The 18,195-nt window shown below is 42.8% G+C and overlaps 1 protein-coding gene and 1 long non-coding RNA gene across 10 annotated transcripts in view; one reads left to right on the forward strand and one right to left on the reverse strand.

Annotated features, from left to right (window-relative positions):
- LOC111091235 overlaps positions 1-417 on the reverse strand; it is a 36,078-nt gene extending 35,661 nt beyond the window's left edge. The window contains exon 1 of the long non-coding RNA XR_005374561.1: positions 159-417. This is a non-coding gene — a long non-coding RNA (uncharacterized LOC111091235). The remainder of the gene's footprint in view (positions 1-158) is intronic.
- A 365-nt stretch (positions 418-782) lies between these two features.
- Positions 783-18,195, forward strand: part of NR2C2 (nuclear receptor subfamily 2 group C member 2) — a 97,937-nt gene continuing 80,524 nt past the window's right edge. The window contains exons 1-4 of one of the 9 annotated variants that reach the window (XM_038565567.1): positions 808-906; positions 11,076-11,115; positions 11,439-11,544; positions 13,986-14,069. In XM_038565567.1, coding sequence (XP_038421495.1) covers positions 14,010-14,069 — 60 coding nt within the window. In that variant the 5' untranslated portion in view covers positions 808-906; positions 11,076-11,115; positions 11,439-11,544; positions 13,986-14,009. Of the gene's footprint in view, positions 907-1,690; positions 2,085-2,435; positions 2,526-11,075; positions 11,116-11,438; positions 11,545-13,703; positions 13,723-13,985; positions 14,070-18,195 lie in introns of those variants that run through there. The other 8 variants (XM_038565570.1, XM_038565568.1, XM_038565574.1 and 5 more) reach the window with 8 other exon arrangements.

Raw genomic sequence — 18,195 nt, forward strand, 5'->3', positions numbered from 1 at the left:
AGGACTTAAGATGGGGGTCACATGTCCACTAAAAGACCGTAAATACCAGGTCTTGAACTATTTCAATCCTTGACCCATACCTCCAGAAGCCGGCGGCTTTAAAACCTGAATAAAAAACCAATCCGTAAAGAGTAGGGCACAAACCGCCCAATACCCACCAATAAGCCACCCCGTTGACCTGCAGGCTGTCCGCTGCGAGATGGCTTCTTCGGCCAACACACACCTAGGCTTCAGCTCGGCGGGAGGCCGGGATGGAAGAGGTCACCGGGAGAGCACGTCCCCCAGGAGGCGCGGGCTGGCTTCCGAATAACGGCGCCCGGCGTTCCCAGGCTTTGAAGACGACCGAGCGGCCCTCTGCCCTGCAAGCCGACCCTGTCGGCCGGGCCGCTTGGCCTCGCCGCCCCGCCGCCCGCCGCCCGCCGCCCGCCGCCCGCCTGCCAGCCGCCGGGCCCGCGGGCCGCCGAGGGGCCGGACGGACCAGCGCCGGCCGCGGCGTTCCGGTGCGCGCGCGCGTCCCAGCCAATCGCGTGCTCGCCCGCCCCCCGCGGCCGCGGCGAGGCTGGCGCTGGGAAGAGGAAGAAGAACATTCGCCCTCCTCCTACCAGCGCGCGGGCGGCGGCGGCGGCGGCACCGGGGTCACGAACTCTGACCTTTCACTGACAAAAACAATAACAAACCCCCCCTTCCCCGCGACCCCGGCGGCGCCCCCGGGCCCGCCCCCGCCGCCCCCGCTCCCACCGCGGCGTCTCGTCTCTCGCCTGCTGCCCCGAGAGCCCGCGGCCCCGGGGCTCCCGCCATCCGCCAACGCCGGGAGCCCGGCCTCCCCGCGCCCTGCCCTCCGCGTCGGGGGCCGCCCGCCGCAGACACGGGACCTGCTCCGAGGCCGCTTTGGCGCCAAATCCAGAGGTAAAATTGAAAAGGGGCCGGGGCGGGCTCGGGCCGGCGGCGGAGGGGGCGGGCCTGGCGCGCGGACATGGAGCCGCCGCGACGGCGGCTGAACCCGACCCTTTTACCTTTGCCACGGGGCGGCGGCGGCGGCGCCGGACGCTTTGCATAGTGGGCCGGGCCGCTCCCCTCCCCTCCCCGCCCGCGGCCGGGCGAAGCGAGCGGGCTCCCCCTGACCGGCCCGGCCGGCGCGAGGGTGGGGGCGGAGGGGGAATGGCCGCGGCCCCGCCTCACAGTTGGCCCTCCGCCAGCGCCGCCATTTTGTTCGCGATGGAGATGGCTCCGGCTGGGCCGGGCTCCCCTCCTCCTCCCTTTCATCCTCCTCCTCCCTGCAGTCCCTCCTTCCCTAGTTCCCCGGCTCCTCGCCCCGCCGCTTCCCGCCCGCCGTTGGGGACCGCCGCGGCCCAACCGCCGTTTTTCCTGAAGGGAGGGTGGAGGAGAAGGAGGGAGGCGGGTGCGGGGCGCGACTTCGTGAGCGAAGGCTGGTCCGGCCAATCGGTGCCCGGACAGGAGGGCTGGGGCCTGCGGCTCCGCCCCCCGGCGCTCTGCTGATTGGCTGGGGCGAGTGGGGGCGGCCCCCGCGGGGCGCGGGAGCCCTTGCGGGGCGGGAGCAGAGGCCGCGGCGCGGCGTGAGGCCGGGGCGGTGGGGGCGGGGCCGGGGGCGGGGCGCGCGGGGGCGCGGCCTGGGTTAGGAGTCTGGGGCGCGCGGGGACGCGGCGAGGGGCCGGGCGGCTTCCCCAGGTCTGGGGCGCGTACAGGGCGAACACTGTAGAACAATAGTAATAAAGGTGATGAAGCATCTTGAGTCCTCGGCGCTGCCTCGTGGGAAGGGCTTTTCGGAACCTGGACACCCCGCAGGGCTCCTCCCCGTGTTGTCGGCATGGCTGCGGGCGAATCCCTTCCGAGGCTCAATTTCCTGGACTGTAGGATGGGGGGAATGGTGGTGGTTCTTGCCAGGCCCGGACCTCCCTTCTCAAGATCGTTTGAGGGGCTCTGCTCGGAAAATGGAGTCCAGGCTACTTTGTGATCCTCAGAGTAACGGAGGAATGGTGTTCCTGTGGAAAAGGGTGTAGAGCCGCCGACACTGGAAGGCTTAAGGAGGGTGTTGAGGGCTTGGCAGAACAGAGAGAGACTTGGAGGTAATTCTCGTTCGGCGATTAAATAAATGCATGTTTGCCTGGTCTGCGGCAGTGGAGGACACATGCCGAGAACCACCGAGACAAAGCCTCTGCCTTCCCAGGACTGGGGGTTGGGCGGGTAGACGTTAAGGGTGAAACGGAGTGATGCGTTCAAGGCCTGAGGAGACTGATTTAGATTGGGTGTGAGGGGGGTCCCCGAGGTGGTGAGGTTTGAACGGAGGGAACCCGAGGAAGGAAGACGTTTCCTGGGGAGAGAGCGCAGCCGGCGTGGGGTGAAGGCCGCCGGGGGAGCGAGCGGGGGAGCGAGCGGGGGAGCGAGCGTCGGCTGTGACTGGCCACAGGCCGGTTGTGGTAGGGAGAGGCTGGAACTACTTCACTGACCTTTTACCGTAATCCCGCTCTGCCTACTCCAGGCTAACGTCTTTGTGAAGTATGACCGAGGTAATGGAGGAAAAATCTCCAATTTAACAACAAAAAAGTAGAGAGAAATGTAGCCATCAGATGAATTACTGAAGGATACATGACGGGGTGGGGGTGGGGGGGGGCGGGAAGCCTCAGAAAATCACTTTACTTCTAGATTCAAATTTTTTGTTAGTCCTTTATATCCATCTTTAATTCATAAAATATTTGCCAAACCCCACCAATACCCCTGGCACTAGGTGACTAAGACGCTGATCCGCGTCCTCAGTTATGTGGATGTGGTCTTATACCTGAGTTCTGTTCTCCACTCCCCCCCATATGTACATACACACACGCATGTGTACACACAAAATGTTTTAGGCAGAAGCTAAATAATGTTGTGGTTAACAATGTCAACATTTACCAGCCGTGTGGCTTTGGATAATTTTCTTGACTTTTTTGAACCTCAGTTGCTTTCATCTGGACAGCAGTAGAACCTTTTTTCTGGAATTGAGGATTAAAGGAGTTCATGTAAATAAAGAGCTTAGAAAATTGCCAGGTGTATACTCATAATTGGAGTTGTCATTAGCTGTCTGGACTAGTTAAGTGATGTAAGCGGTGAAATTTTTAGGCAGTGTGGCATAGGGACAAAACACAGGATTAGAACACTGAGGTTCTAGTTTTAGCTCTTCTGCTTTTGGCTTGTCCCTCGACATCCAGGCCAAAAGTTTATTCAGAAAACAACATAGTGGAAGTAAATAGTGCTAATCAAAGTAACGGGTGTTTCACAATTTACAGAATTCCTTTACGGGCTTTATATTATTCAAGCCCCACTCGAACCCATGTTACAGTACAGGCCCTTTTCCTGCTTCCTATTTTAAGAGCTTTCTAAAGCTTATCATTTTCTTATCCCTGTACCCCTAGCTGCCTGTACTCTAAACAGAATGGCTAGCTTCTACTTCCCTGAGGGTGTGACTTATCTTTACCCCAGGCCCTTTCTCATGCTCTTCTTCCCTTGGCCTGACCTTTCCCCCACAAGCCTCTCCCCATACTCTAGTCCTACGGCTCTCAACTCAAGCATCACTTCCTCAGGGAAGCCCTCTCTGAAGCCTGTTTGCCTAGATCAGATTCTTTTACTTTACATCGTGTTCTTTTTTCCTTGTAAGTTTTTTTCACTTTTTAATTACACTCCATTACGTGATTGATTGATGTCTGTTCTTTACAATACTATAAGCTTTGAGAGAGCAGGAGTCATTTCACTCATTTTATTTCAAGGACTTAGTAGAGCAGAGTGTCTGATACTATTAAGTGAATGAATTGTTGGTAACTTATATTACTGTTTACTAATAAGTTGCTGCTCTTTAATGGTGCCTTTTTTGTGGGCTTGCTTGGCAATTCAGATAGCAGTGTCAGCAATAAAATGTCTGTTTCAGTATTTGGATGAATTTAGAAATTAGTCCCTCACAGATCTGGCTCTGCCTGAAGGTGTAAATAGGAATAAAATAACTCTGATTAATTCCTTTTTACCCACTTATGTGATGATTTGTTTTTTTTTTTTAAAGATATAGAGATAATTTAACAATTGAATTATAAATTAAATCTAGTTCATATGGAACTCATTTATAAATAATCCAAATATCGTGTCATTTCTTTTAAGGGAAGAAACAAAGCACCTGTGTAATTTTCTCGAAATTAAAATTGCTGGTGTTTGTTTCTCTATTACAGAAGATCAAAGAACAGAAGACTTTAGTGGGTTTGCAAGGAGTTGGGAGTTGAAAGAATATTTTAAATTTAAATGTTTATATTTCCGATGATAAATTGATTCATGCAGTGGAGTTACTGAAAATCACCTTTTAATTGGTTTACCAAGGTTAAAAGCAGATTTTTGCAAAGCATGTCTCAAGCTTCTCCTGGAAAGCCTGGTAAATGGGACATTTTTGTAACATTTTTATTTAATTCTTTATTTTTGGATGTTTCTTTTCTGTCCCATTCAAGGATTTTTTGGCGTTAATTGTTCAGTTCAACACTTGATTCCTTGAACCAATCACTCAGGGTAAGCGAAGAACTGATAGTTTAATGAAAAAGCTATATATCATTAAATTACTTATTTATTGCCTTGAATGGTTGTATTTATGATGATTTTGAAGTTTTGCTGGAACATGCCTTCATAGAAAGAAGAAAAACCCTATGTAATAACCCTATGTAATATCACCTTCACTGTATGAAGACTTGTGGGAAGTTTTAAGATTTGTTTCCAAGAAGTCAAGTGACAGTGCAGCATCTGTGTCTGGAACCTTGAGTGGGTAACCTTTGAGAGACTTCTACATTCCCCACTTGTAATATAAGGAGGGATGAGCCAACACTGAGATTGGGACCAGGAGTAGGGGCCAGTTGTCCAAATGACTTAGAGAACAAAGTAGGTGGGCCTGTGTAGAGTAGTTCCCTCTCAGTCATAGCACTAAATCACTGGCCTCATGTATCTGGCTGAGTGTGATGTCTGGAGGGCTCTCATTTGGTATTTTTATTTTTTGAGTTCTCTTACCTTGGTGCTAAATGCCTCTTTAGTCCCAAAACACCTACTAAAGCAGATACTGGTCCCCTTTAATCAATACCACTTAGGAAGAATGTGTAAAGGAATTCGTCTTAGAGCTCATCAAGCCCAGCCTCACACCTGATGCAAAGCTCCCCAGCCAGAATTAGTTCATCTCTTTTTACTTCATTGCTGGTTGTTAGGAGCTTAAATAATGTTTGATTTTTTTTTCTTTTTTTTTTTTTAATAATTTCCTCCCATCCTGCCATCCCGTCCCCACATCCCTTGTCATACTGCTGCCACCTGCTTCCCATGCTCTCTTCAGTGCCCTGAGTGCTAGAGAGTTTTAAGCAGCAGGAGCTCTGGGCCAAATGGCAGGACTGCTTGGGAACAGCAATTCAGCTAGAATAGCTTTTAATGATGATGACGGGGACTGGACAGAGAAGATGAATGCCCATATCAAAGCACTGGCATAGGGCACTGTTAGGACAGTATGAGCAGATTCATGCCCCTGGCATCTGAGAGTCTTAGACTAGAAGGACAGGAGGTGAATTAAGATGGGGAAGGAATAGGCTAGCTCAGACGCTCAACTATCCTTTCTTGATGTGCCCCTAGACTCCAGGTAGCCTATAATGATGAAAGCCAACCTCAGGGGCAAAGTGTAATGTCTAGAGTCAATAAAAATTATCTCTTCCTCTAGAAGAGGCTTGAAGTTTTAATAGGTAAAACCTTTTATTTCTTAACTACTGACAGTAACCCCAAAGATTCTGATTCCTGGAAATGTTAATATTGTTGTAGAGAGAAGTTTCATTTCAAGCATAAACAAGTATATCACTCTCTCCTGTTTGGATTAGTAATATGAGAGGTGTTGGGGCCTAGAAAATGGTGTGAATACTACTGATGGTTAGCAAGAGAAATGAGAGGCTTGTGAGAATAGACTCAAACTTGAAGCATTCATGGTTTTACTGGAGCCACCTATTTGCCTTTGTTACTATTACTTTTTAAGATTTTATTTATTTATTTTAGAGGGAGATTGTGGTCATGCACAGATGCACATGACCCAGGGAAAGGAAGAGGAGCAAAGGAAGAGAGACAAACAGACTCTGTGCTGAGCGCAGAGCCCAATATGGGGCTCCATTCTAGGACCCTGAGATCATGAACTGAGCCGAAACCAAGCACTCAGCCGGCTGAGCCATGCCAGCACCCCCACCTTATTTGCTTTATTGTCGTCCATGTATTGATAGAAGCTATGCAGAAAAAAAAAAAACAATAGTTTCTTACCTGGCTGCTCACACCTGCAACCTCAAGAACTCCAATTACTGCCTGCCTCTGTGAGTCAAGCAGGTCTTGGCTGAGAAAGATACTCAACAATGATAGGATGACTCTTGAGAAGACACACAATGCCAGCAGGCTTCATGATGCATTTGCCCCAGTAGTATTTATTGAACTTGAATTATTGTATAATTTATGAAACATTTCAGAAATGTCATTTGTATTGTCCTCATTTTTTTTCTCTCCCCCTGCTCCACTGTTTTCTGCAATAATGCATCTTTTTTCTAGATTAAGTGAATAGCCTGGAATTCTTGAAAAATCACCTTTCACCAAGGTTAAAAGCATATATTGCAAAGTATATGCCAGTACTTGGCTGAAAAGACTGGTAATTAGAGTATATTTTGGGGGGTTTCTGAATGGCTCACTCTTGATCTCTACTCGGGTCTTGATCTTAGGGTCGTCAGTTCAAGCCCCATGTTGGGCTCCATGCTGGGTATAAAACCTACTTAAAAAAAAAGAGAGAATATATTACTTGAATTATTTAATACAATACAGATTTTTGAAATTTTAAATTTATAACATTTCTTAAGGAAAATACAGTTTTTTTTAAATAGGAAAATTTTGAAATATAGAAGAAATGGCATTGCATCAAAAGGCATGTACAAGAAAGTGCATCATAGGAGCATTAGGTGTGAGCACTCTAAACTAGAAGCAATCTGAATGTTCATCAGCTATAGAATGGGTAAATAAATTATGGCAAAGTCATATAATGGAATACTATACAACAATGAGAATGGATTAACTGTTCATGTTTATCACAAAAATAATGAGCAGAAGAAACCAGACACAAAAAATGTATTAGAGCTCACAAACGAGCAAAACTAATCCACGATTTAAAAAACGGGGGGAAGTAAATGACAATGATGGGATAACAAAGGAAACTTAGGGTGCTGGTAATGTTTTCTGATGTGAATGGTTTGTATATGTGTGTTCACTTGGTGTAAATTCACTGGGCTGTTTCATTTATGATTTGTGCACTTTTTACTTGCAATTGTGCTTTAGTAAAAATTTTTACTTCGAGGTGGCAAAGTTATCCTCATTATTTTAATCAATGTAGTTGTTAAGAAGGTAAAATTTTAAGAGAAAAGTGTGTTCAAGTTCCAAAAGAACTATTATGTTACTACCTGAGTTGAGCTAGGTCATAAATTTTGGTGAGCTATCCTGAACATAAATCACATATTTTGGAATTAGTGGTTATATAAATGAGTTATTAAGTGATCTAGCTTATTGATATAAGCAGTTTGTTCCCTTAGATAATTAACTGGTCTGTCACTTTTTAAAATTCGCTCCTCTTGGCTTCTGTTTTCTGGGAAACTATTTTGAAGGAAACTGTGGTAGAGAGGGGATATTGTGATTTTAGAGGCAGAGGCCTTAAAATCCTGAGTCTATCTCTTACTAACTGGAAGACTTGAAACAAGTTGATTAAAAGTCTGTTTTTTCTGTCAATATTGGTGGAGCTTATAATACTGAGACGGTATGTTAAGGATTAAATGATACTTTGATGTAAGACACATAGTAGATGCTCAGGAAATCTATCCTGCTTTCCTTCTTCCTTCTATCTATGATTCAGATGGTTCAGACTAAGAGTGTATATCACCTTTACACTTGGACTCTTGGTAAGGGAGGAAATCACCCACAGTGTACATGATTTTTTAGGGAGAGTCTCATACAGAAAATTGTAGTGCTGCTCCAATAGAATAGGAACTCCATATAGGTGAGAATCACTTCTCTTCCCCACCTCACTTCCTCATTCCTCACCTCACTTCCCCAGCACCATCACACCATTGCTGCGCCTTTCTTACAGTCTAGATTTGTAACATGAAAGAGAGAAGTTTCCTGTGGAGGGTAGAAGTCATCTGGCCCAGAAGCTGAATAATCCTTGAGTCTAAATAATGTTGGGGTTTCTGATAAAATGTTATATATCTGGGGACTCTTGGGTGGCTCAGTGGTGTTAGGCATCTGACTCTTGGTTTTGGCTCAGGTCATGATCTGAGTCTTGACATGGAGCCAGTATTGGGCTCCCCCCTTAGTGTGGCGTCTGCTTAAGACTCTCCCTCTACCTCTACCCTCTCCCCCTCCCCCCACACACTCACTCTCTCACTCTCAAATAATAATTTTTTTTAAAGAATGTATATCTGAACTTGAGGCATCCCTGTGAGCATTTTTTCTGTCAATGAACATTTATTTACATTATACTCAAATTGCCACTTGATTACCACTTCCCGATTTCAAGTCTTGATATAGGATTTCAAGTCTTCACCTATGTATTTCTTATTTTTTAATTCTTTCTTAGGCAATCCAGATTGTTCAATTTTTATTTTCCCGTGAATATAAAAAGACTTCTGACAATCACAGCATAATAAAACTTAAACTGAATACCTTGTACCTATCAAGAAATTCTATACCCAGTAGTATTTTGCAAATACTTATTGCCTTATTTTTGAATATTTGTGAGATTTATCCTAATTCAAGCCTTTCATTTTGCCCAGTTGAATAATTTAATAATGAATTACAAGTGTTATGTGAGCATATTTTACGTGTGGGTCTTACGTCAAAATATGACACCTATTCCTAGTTATAATACACATTATTCAGTTTGAATTTTTGCATTCAGATTTCTTTGAGAAAGTAAAAGTGTCACCATTTCTCTATACCAATGGTAGCTACCATGTATTTATTGCATGTCTACTCTGCACCAGGCACGCTGTTAGGCTCTTGACATACATATTTAAGATCTGATCTTAAACCTTCACAATAAACTCATGCAATACGGTTTCAGATCAACTTAGTGTCAGAGCCTCAAAAACCCAGTATATTTGTTTAAATGGGAAAATATCAAGACAAGCTATTTTGAATGTTATATTATCATGGGCCACACGCTACATAAATATGGATGATGTGAATCAGTTACTGTGCCAGGCCCGGCAAGCTCACTCATTCCTGTCAGTGAAGACAGAGTTTCCTTGTCCCGGGACTTGTTTATTGTTATTTGAGACCCTGGCTCATAAACCTGCACCTGTGGAGGGTGTAGCTGGCCCATCCTGGCAACTGATCTGGCAATTCAGGTGTTCCAGTCAAAGCACAGTCTTCACTACAGTGGGTTCTTGACTAAAAAAATCTCGGTTGCTAGATTTGGTCAGCTGTATACTTTTTGTGACCCCAGAAGAGTTGATTCAGAGTCACCATTGTATTCTCCATTTTTTGTTGTTGTTGTTAAAAGAGTGATATTGCTCTACTTGTATTTGAAAGGATTTATATTCTAAAACCTACCACTGCAGCAGGCCAGTTGATAATAGTTTTACTTCCATTGTTCTGTGTTCTGTACCGCAGTTTTATATGTCGTGCCCTGTGGTTATTAGTGTGCTGTACAAGAAAAACTCACTGTTCTAGTTAAGTGTAGGACCCTGCGTTCATTCCTAGTCTTTCTTGCCACCACTTTCTAACTGCCTTCCCACATACAGTCTCTCCTTTTCCATCCCTACACTGCTGCCCAAAGGGATTTTTTGAAGATCCAGATGTGATCGCTTCATTTCTCTGACAAACCTCTGGTGGTTTTCCAATGTCAACTCTATCAGGCTCTCTCCGCCCCTGACCTTTCCAGCAGTTCCCCATCTGATGGTCTGCTGCTCTTCACATTTGCCATTTCCTTCATACCTGCTGGTTTGTACGAGCTGTGCCCTCTGCTTAGAACTCTCTCCCTATCATCCTGTTCTTTGCTTGCTAAATTTCCATTCTTCCTTCAAAGGCCCAGTCTAAGTAGCTCCTCTCTTATGAAACTCGATGGCTCCCACAGGCAGAGGGAGAAGCTTTTTCCTTTGGGCATTCATTGTAATATTTACATTGCATAGTTTTTACAGATCCCTTCTTACTTTCTTCAGGGACAAGGGCTTTCTCCTCCTCCTCGTTTTTCTTATTTTTTTAAGATTTTATTTATTTATTCATGAGAGACACAGAGAGAGAGAGAGGCAAAGACACAGGGAGAGGGAGAAGCAAGCTCCATGCAGGGAGCCCGACATGGGACTCAGTCCCCGGCCTCCAGGATCAGGCCCTGGGCTGAAGGCAGCACTAAACCACTGAGCCACCGGGGCTGCCCCTTTTTCTTACCCTTCTTGCTATAGTATTAATTCTCAGTTCATTGCCTAGTTCACAGCAATTGCTTTAAAAGGTTTGATGGTCTTGAATTTCATTAGTTTAAAACCATCGTAGGAAAATACTCTGTCGCAGGTTTTTTTTACTTAAGATACTTGTTTTTCTAGCTCTTTTGGCAATGAATCAGTCTCTTTTCAGAAGCATTATTGTGCATGTGGGCAGTCTTCAAGGGTTAAGGAGCTGAGTGGGTCAAGCACCAGCATTTGAAGACCTCAGGTTTCTGTACCAAGTGCTACTTTAGTACTTTGTCCACCATGGTTATTCCTACAGTCCCTGGAGTATAGTAACCACTCAGTAAGTGTTATTGTCAGTATTATGCTTACTATCAGCTCCACCAGCCAAGAATTGTTAATGCTTTGTCCAGTTTATAGTATCAAAACAATAGATTGTTCTCTTTTTTCAGATCAAGTGCAAAATTATATTGTGCTAGTCAATATGGTTTTTCAAGCTACATGTGGATACCACTGACTATCCCCTGGAGCTTCTCATTCTAGGGAGACACCCCTAATTGACAACCAGTGCCCAGTACCCTTTCCAAAACTCTCTACCCTTCCTTCTCACTGTGATCTTTCTGTCTCTAGGACTGCCTATGGCTGCGGTAGCAGTAAGAGAAGCTCTCAGGTGAGAGTCTTATTACCCTCTGACATTATCTTTTTTTTTTCCCCTTGGTGCACTTGAGTTAAATGTTTTCCCTCACTTCTCTTATATTTTAATATCCTGGAAGAAGAAGCCTCTGTCTTTCTAATTTATATGTGAGGATAGAATATGGTTTGTGACAACATATTTTCAAAAATTATGAAATGGAAAATAATTTTCTGAAATAACTCTCGTACCTGCTCTCATTGGATTTAAATCTTTATTGAAAGCACTTGCTTTTCATAGTTTCTCTTTCATTTTCTCTCCCCACTCTTATTCTCACTCTTTGTTTCTGCTTGTTTTTCCAGAAGGTGCACATTTCTCCTTGTTCATTTTTAAGCAGCTTCGAAAGCTGCTGTTGATGATGCCTGAAGTTGCTTTGGAGGGAGAAAGCCAACAGTGAGATCAAGAATTGTAAGAATTCAAATATGTAAAGAAAGGTTGCTGCTCTGGTGTTGAGTGCTTGAGATGGTCCAGGAAGTTGGAGTGTGGAGAAGAGAGCAAGGGGAGCCACTTGCCCTAACAATGAGCACAACTGTTCTTGTAAAGCAGCAGTAATCAGATAATGGTAGTAGCATGGAGAAAGAGAAGTAGAACAGTAGTGGAACAGAATAGAGAACTTAAAATTGTAGCTACACATACATGGAAGCCTGAAATAGGGCAGAGGTGGCAATACAGATTAGTAGGGAAAAGGATAGATTGTTCAGAAATGGTGCTGGAAAATTGATTATCCACACAGGAAGAAAATTAATTGGATCCTTATTCCTCATCAAACTCAAGAATCAATTTGCACATAGACCAAGGCCTTAAATGTGAGGGACAGGGACAAAACTCTTAAACATGCATAAAAAATAATTAAAATTATACTTAAGACCCTGAGGTAGGACAGGATTTTCATAAATAAAACATAAAAGTGCAACTTTATTTTATTTATTTATTCATGAGAGACACAGAGAGAGAGGCAGAGACATAGGCAGAGGGAGAAGCTCCATGCAGGGAGCCTGATGTGGGACTCGATCCTGGGTCTCCAGGATCACGCCCTGGGCTGAAGGCGGCGTTAAACCGCTGAGCCAACCGGGCTGCCCTATACCTTTCTAGTATTATTTTATTTCTATACTATTCAATATTTCCCTAAGAATATTTTTATAATATTAAATAAAATTCATATATTTTTTACAGCAAACTGCAGTTAATGACAGCAACACAAATGCTAACATTACCTAAAAGTGCTATAATTAAAAGTTGCAGCTGCATGTTTAGATTTTATTTCTTAATATAAAATATCTATTGGCTGTCTACCCATTTGATTTCTTAGTTCTTGTTTACTGTTTTGAGAAAAAAGATTAGAACTCTAGACCTTTAGCATGGAATAATTGTTTTTTATCTGTCAGTAAACTTTTCTGGTATCTATGAAGTGATACTTTTTTCTTCCATTTCTGTTAGTTGGAACCAAACTGTAACTGGGGAAAAGACCAGAGTGGTTTTTTGAATCACTGACACTGGTGATCTGGAATCATTGTAGCAAGTGATACAGCACATGCTCTTAAAAGATTTCGACTCCTTGGAGTCAGGGGCCAGTTCTTTTATATTTATCAATCACAGTTTCATGCCTCCATTTCTTCCTCACTGCCATTTTGGCAATAAAATAATCGAAAGGGGAATTATGTAAATAGATATGGCTATCTAATTGTAGATAGAATAATTGAAAAGTTACCAGTGAAAAAGTTTCATAGAGATCAGTGCTTTTAAGTGTAATACTTTAGGTAAGAACTACAGGAAAGTGTTTTGTAAAATTTCACTGTCTAGTTTATGATCGAAGAAGGGCCAAGCAACTGTGTATGCATTTGTGTATATTACACACTTGGTAGTACTATTAGTTTTTACATGTTTGCTGGAAATAAATTATACCAGAACTTTTTTTCTCGTATTCACCAGAACTTTTTTTCTCGTATTCACCTGTGCCGTCAGTAATAAAGTCTTTCTGATTTGTCCAGGAACTAAGTCCAAAGTGGAATCCCTTTATCCTGGATTCTTTGTGGAAGAGTTATTGGAAGGGGTTTAGGGACTATTCAGTGAAGCTGTGTATTTAGATCTGAAGAGACATGGAATCTGTTGCAGTAAGAGTGCTTGCATTCAAGAGATCCTCACCCAGGAAACTAGTACACTTTTGGGGTTTTAGATTTTAAAAAATTTTTACAAACGATGACACTTTTTTCTATTAATAGCTGAATTATCTGGTTTTCTAATTTAGTGAGGACTTCAAAATATAAATCGATAAATTTATGGATTCCATGTTTTTAGCCCACTTTAGTAAAGCAGTCTACTTATTTTCTTGGTTAGTGCTGGTGTTTGCCTTTCAACCTATGAGTGAGGTGTGATAGCACCTGGGCAGGGTGTTGCCTCTCACATAGCTACTGGTAACAGTAGTAGAGTTGGTGATAGCAATCTAGTGCTCTGGATCTAACATTGATCTCACACCTTTCTCAGATAGCCACCTTCTCTTCCAGCATACTGTGACAGGGAGATATCCAAAAAGGTGTGATTCCCACCTCCCTGAGAGGTGAACCAAGCTGTTACAACCCAAGAGACCTGGTAATTAAAGTTCCAAAGTCATCTTTATCTGTTTACCAGGGGAAGTCTTGTTTCCAAATTGAAATGTTTCTGCTAATTAATTTTGGTACCTGTAATTGAAGAATCTGGTGCAGCATATCCAGATATGCGTGGCCTTGTAGCTGTGTCTTCTATAGAGGGCAAAATCTGCACAGCAGTACCAAAGATGAATTTTGATTTCTGATATTTTTCAAGTAGCCTGGTTTCTCCCCACCTGATAGAAGTTGCTGCATCTTTCCAAACAGGTTCTCTAATGATCTTGCTTCACCATGGCTACAAATATGGAGGGGCTGGTTCAGCACAGAGTGGGGACCCAGCAGGTGGCTGAGGTGAGTGACAGGGGCTAGCACAATAGCTGGCACCCTTGCTTTTGAAAGGAAAAGTAAATCAGTGTGCTCTGTTGTTTGAAAATAGTCCCAATGAAGTCAGCATGTCATCCAAATCCAAAGCAGGATGCTGCCATCAAAGAAAAAATAAAAATGACAAGAACATTTACTCCTAATGTTTCTTTGCATGAGTAGGGTGGCGTAGCTGCATACAGTAAGGCAACGTTTAACAAGTTCACCTTGGGATGTATGGGTGGCTCAGTCAGTTAAGCGTCGGTCTTTGGCTCAGGTCATGATACCAGGGTCCTGGGATCAAGCCCTGTTTTGGGTTCCTTGCTCACTGGGGAGCCTGCTTCTCCCTCACCCTCTGTTCTTTCTCTCTCTCAAATAAATAAAAACCTTTTAAAAATCTTTTTAAAAAATAGATGAAAATAGAAATGTTCACCTTAAATGATTATAGTTTTAACTCCAAGGCTCTTAGTTTCTTGCACATTTGATACTTTGTTAATACTGTGGCATGGTGGAAAGCCCAGTTCTGTGCATTTTGCAGTTATTATTGACCAACTACCTTGTGCTAGTGATTTGGGTAGGTATTGAGAAAAATGGAGGTAAATGAGCCATTGGACCTCCTTTAGTGACCTCAGCCTGTTTAAGGAGTAATTATAAATCAGGGTGAGAAATAAAACTCCATGTGAGGAAGGTAATCCTAGAGAGTGTTTTGAATATCAAGCATTTGTCAGACAGACCCAAAGCAGTGGGATGAGGAACTCTGCAGCTGATGCTGGGGAGGGCACCCTAAGTCAGAAACCTATGTAAGGTTGAAAAGAGGCAAAAAAGGTCAGTCATACATAGCTAGTATGTTCAGGCACCTTGAGGTGTAAAGGAAGAAATTAAGACCAGATCTTTTCACTCCATCCTGGGCCGATGCAAGGGCTGTATTCTTCACAAGAACCACATGAAGTTGGTATGATCATTATTCCCATTTTATAGGCGAGGAAACCAAGACTCAAAGACAGAAGTAATTGGTCACGGGTACACCTAGTTCGATTTCACTTCTTCCAAAGTTCCTCCAATAAATCTTGCATCATACTGTAACCAGGAACCATTAGAAGCATTCACTTTTGTACTTTTGAACCGGTACTTGTATTTCTAAGGCAAAAATGCAAGTATACCCCAAAAAGTGAGCATTTAAAGAAAGAATTTAAAAAGATAAGAACATGACATGCCAGTTTTTTTTTTTTTTTTGAGATTTTATTTATGAGAGACATACAGAGACAGAGAGAGAGAGATGGTGGGGGGCGGGGGGGTGCAGAGACACAGGCAGGAAGAGCAGGTTTCATGCAAGGAGCCCGATGTGGGACCCGATCTGGGACTCCAGGATCACGCCCTGAGCCAAAGGCAGGCTCCAAACCGCTGAGCCACCCAGGGATCCCAACATGCCAGTTTAAACCAATAAAAGTCGTGAGTAGGTTTTCCAAATTTTGGATCAACCATTAATTTTAAGGCAATAGTTTAACTAATCACCTCCTTCCCCCAGCAAATAATGATTAATATTAACTGAAGATGGAAGTAGACAGATTTCATAAATTTTTTTTTTTTTTTTTTTTTATGATAGTTACAGAGAGAGAGAGAGGGAGGCAGAGACACAGGCAGAGGGAGAAGCAGGCTCCATGCACCGGGAGCCCGATGTGGGATTCGATCCCGGGGATCACGCCCTGGGCCAAAGGCAGGCGCCAAACCGCTGCGCCACCCAGGGATCCCAGATTTCATAAATTTTTTAATCATATTTTTGAAAGGGTTTTCAGAGCTGTGAAAGTATTAAGTTTAAGGTGCTTGTGTTTATGTGTTGCTTTAGTTTGTGGTAGGAATAATTACCTTGGAAATCATTGTTGGTTTAAGAGTTAGGGTTATTTTTCATTTGATACAGTTTTCAGTTAAAGCTAACTTGGAAACTGATGCATCACTGCCCTAAGAGGTCCTCATTAATTCTTTAGAAGAGATTAGTATAGGAACTTCTTGTAGTAATCTATAGTAATTTATAGGTTAATCTAAGTTTGTATATGCAGTCAGAAAGTTTGCTAGCTAAAATTTTCTGCCAAATTATCTTATTTCATTCAGGAAATGGAATATCACATATTAACTTAGTGTATATTATTGTTTCCCATGACAAGTGCATTTTTAGAAGACTATTGTTAACTGTTGTTAACTATTGTTTCCCATAACGAGTGCATTTTTAGAATACTTCCAAAATAATAGAAGGCATTCTTAATTAGGAGTGTAAAAGTAACCTTATTTAAAATATTCCCCAGATTTCCTTGCTTTTAATTCAAGGGATAAGTGTATGTTCTTTAAAATTCTTGTTTTTTGGAAATTTTGAGTTTAGTAAACTACATATAATAACTACATATGTAATATTAAATGGGCTACAAGAGTAAGAGAGCCTGCAGTTTATCACTTCAATGCTAAGTAGTAATTGAATGGGAATGAAGTATCTAAATTGAGGAGTTATTAACAGTCACTTTTTGGATAGTTGTTTATTCAGTCAGCAGACAGTGAAGGAACACACCCGTTCTCTGCCTGTCTACCAGTGAGGGCACACAGGTAAATAACAGGCCAGGGTGTCTGCTTACCAAGAGCTCTTAATCAAGGAGGTCAAGCGTGAGACAGGCCATGCCAGAGGAGAGGATACACAAAGACAGGCAGGCTTTCCATAGTAGAAAAGAAGATCTGCAGGGACCAGACAGATTGGGATTTTTTTTTTTTCTTTAAGATTTTATTTGAGAGAGAAAATGAACAAGAGAGAGAGCAAAAGCAGGGGCAGGAGCAGAGATAGAACCAGAACCCTGGGATCATGACCTTAGTGGAATGAAGGCAGACACTTAACCAACTGAGCCCCCAAGCACCCCCAGATTGGAATTTAAATTCAGGCCCCGCCATATGCTATCTGGGTGACCACCTTGCTCCTCAGTTTCCTCATCTAGAAAATGGGAGTAATAATAGTTAACCTGTCTATCTTATGGCATTGTTGTGAGAAGTCATGGAATTAAAAATGTATAAGGAGCTTTAGTAGGTACCATGCTTTTGCTCCATGAATGAGATAAAGCAACAATGTCCATCGTATAAATGATTTTCTCTCAGGTCCCCAGATCAATTTTTTTCTCTCTAGACCAGATTAGTCATAAATACTAAGGTAAACTATGAAAGTCAGATAATACAAAGTAACAACTTGATGTCTTATGATGTTCTCAAATTTATTCGATTATTCAGAGAGGCAGTTTAATATAGTGGTCAAGAGTATATAGAGTCAGATAGCCTAGATTTGAATCCTGGCCCTGCCACCTGCAAATTGTGCGACCTCTCTGTTTTCTGGAATTGTTTATGAAGAATTAGTGTTAATTCTTTTTTAAATATGTGGTAGAATTCAGCAGTGAAGCCATCTGGACTTGGGCTTTTCTTTGACGATAGTTTTTTGGTTACTAATTCAGTCTTTTTCACTTGTTATAGGTCTATTTATATTGTTTGTTTACTCTTAGGTTAGTAGTTTGTGTCTTTTTGAGAATTTACTCATTTCATCTAAGTGATGATATGTTGGCATACAATTATGTACAGAATTCCTTTATAATCCTTTTTATTTCTCTAAATTCAGTAGCAATTTCTTTTCATTCATTTCTGATTCTAGTAATTTTTAATCTTTCTTTTTCTTGATCAGCCTAACTTAAGTTATCTCAGTTTGTTGATCTTTTCAAACAACCACTTTTTGGTTTCATTGATTTTTCTTAATTGTTTTTGAATTGTCCGTTCATTAATTTCCACTCTAAGTAAAACTAATGAAATACCATTTTGCACCCACTAGAATGACTAGAAATAAAAAGTCAGGTAGCAAGTGTTGGTGAGGATGTGGAAAATTGGAAACTTCCTACATTGCTGATGGGAATGTGAAATGATACAGCCACTTTAGAAAACAGTCTGGCTGTTCCTCTAAAAGTTAAACATAGGGACACCTGGGTGGCTCGGCGGTTAAGCGTCTGCCTTCAGCTCAGGGCATGATCCTGGAGTCCTGGGATCAAGTCCTACATCAGGCTCTGTACATAGAGCCTGCTTCTCCATCTGCCTATGTCTCTCTCTCTCT

The sequence above is a fragment of the Canis lupus genome, chromosome 20 (genome assembly GCF_011100685.1).
Source record: "Canis lupus familiaris isolate Mischka breed German Shepherd chromosome 20, alternate assembly UU_Cfam_GSD_1.0, whole genome shotgun sequence".
Lineage (NCBI taxonomy): Eukaryota > Metazoa > Chordata > Mammalia > Carnivora > Canidae > Canis > Canis lupus.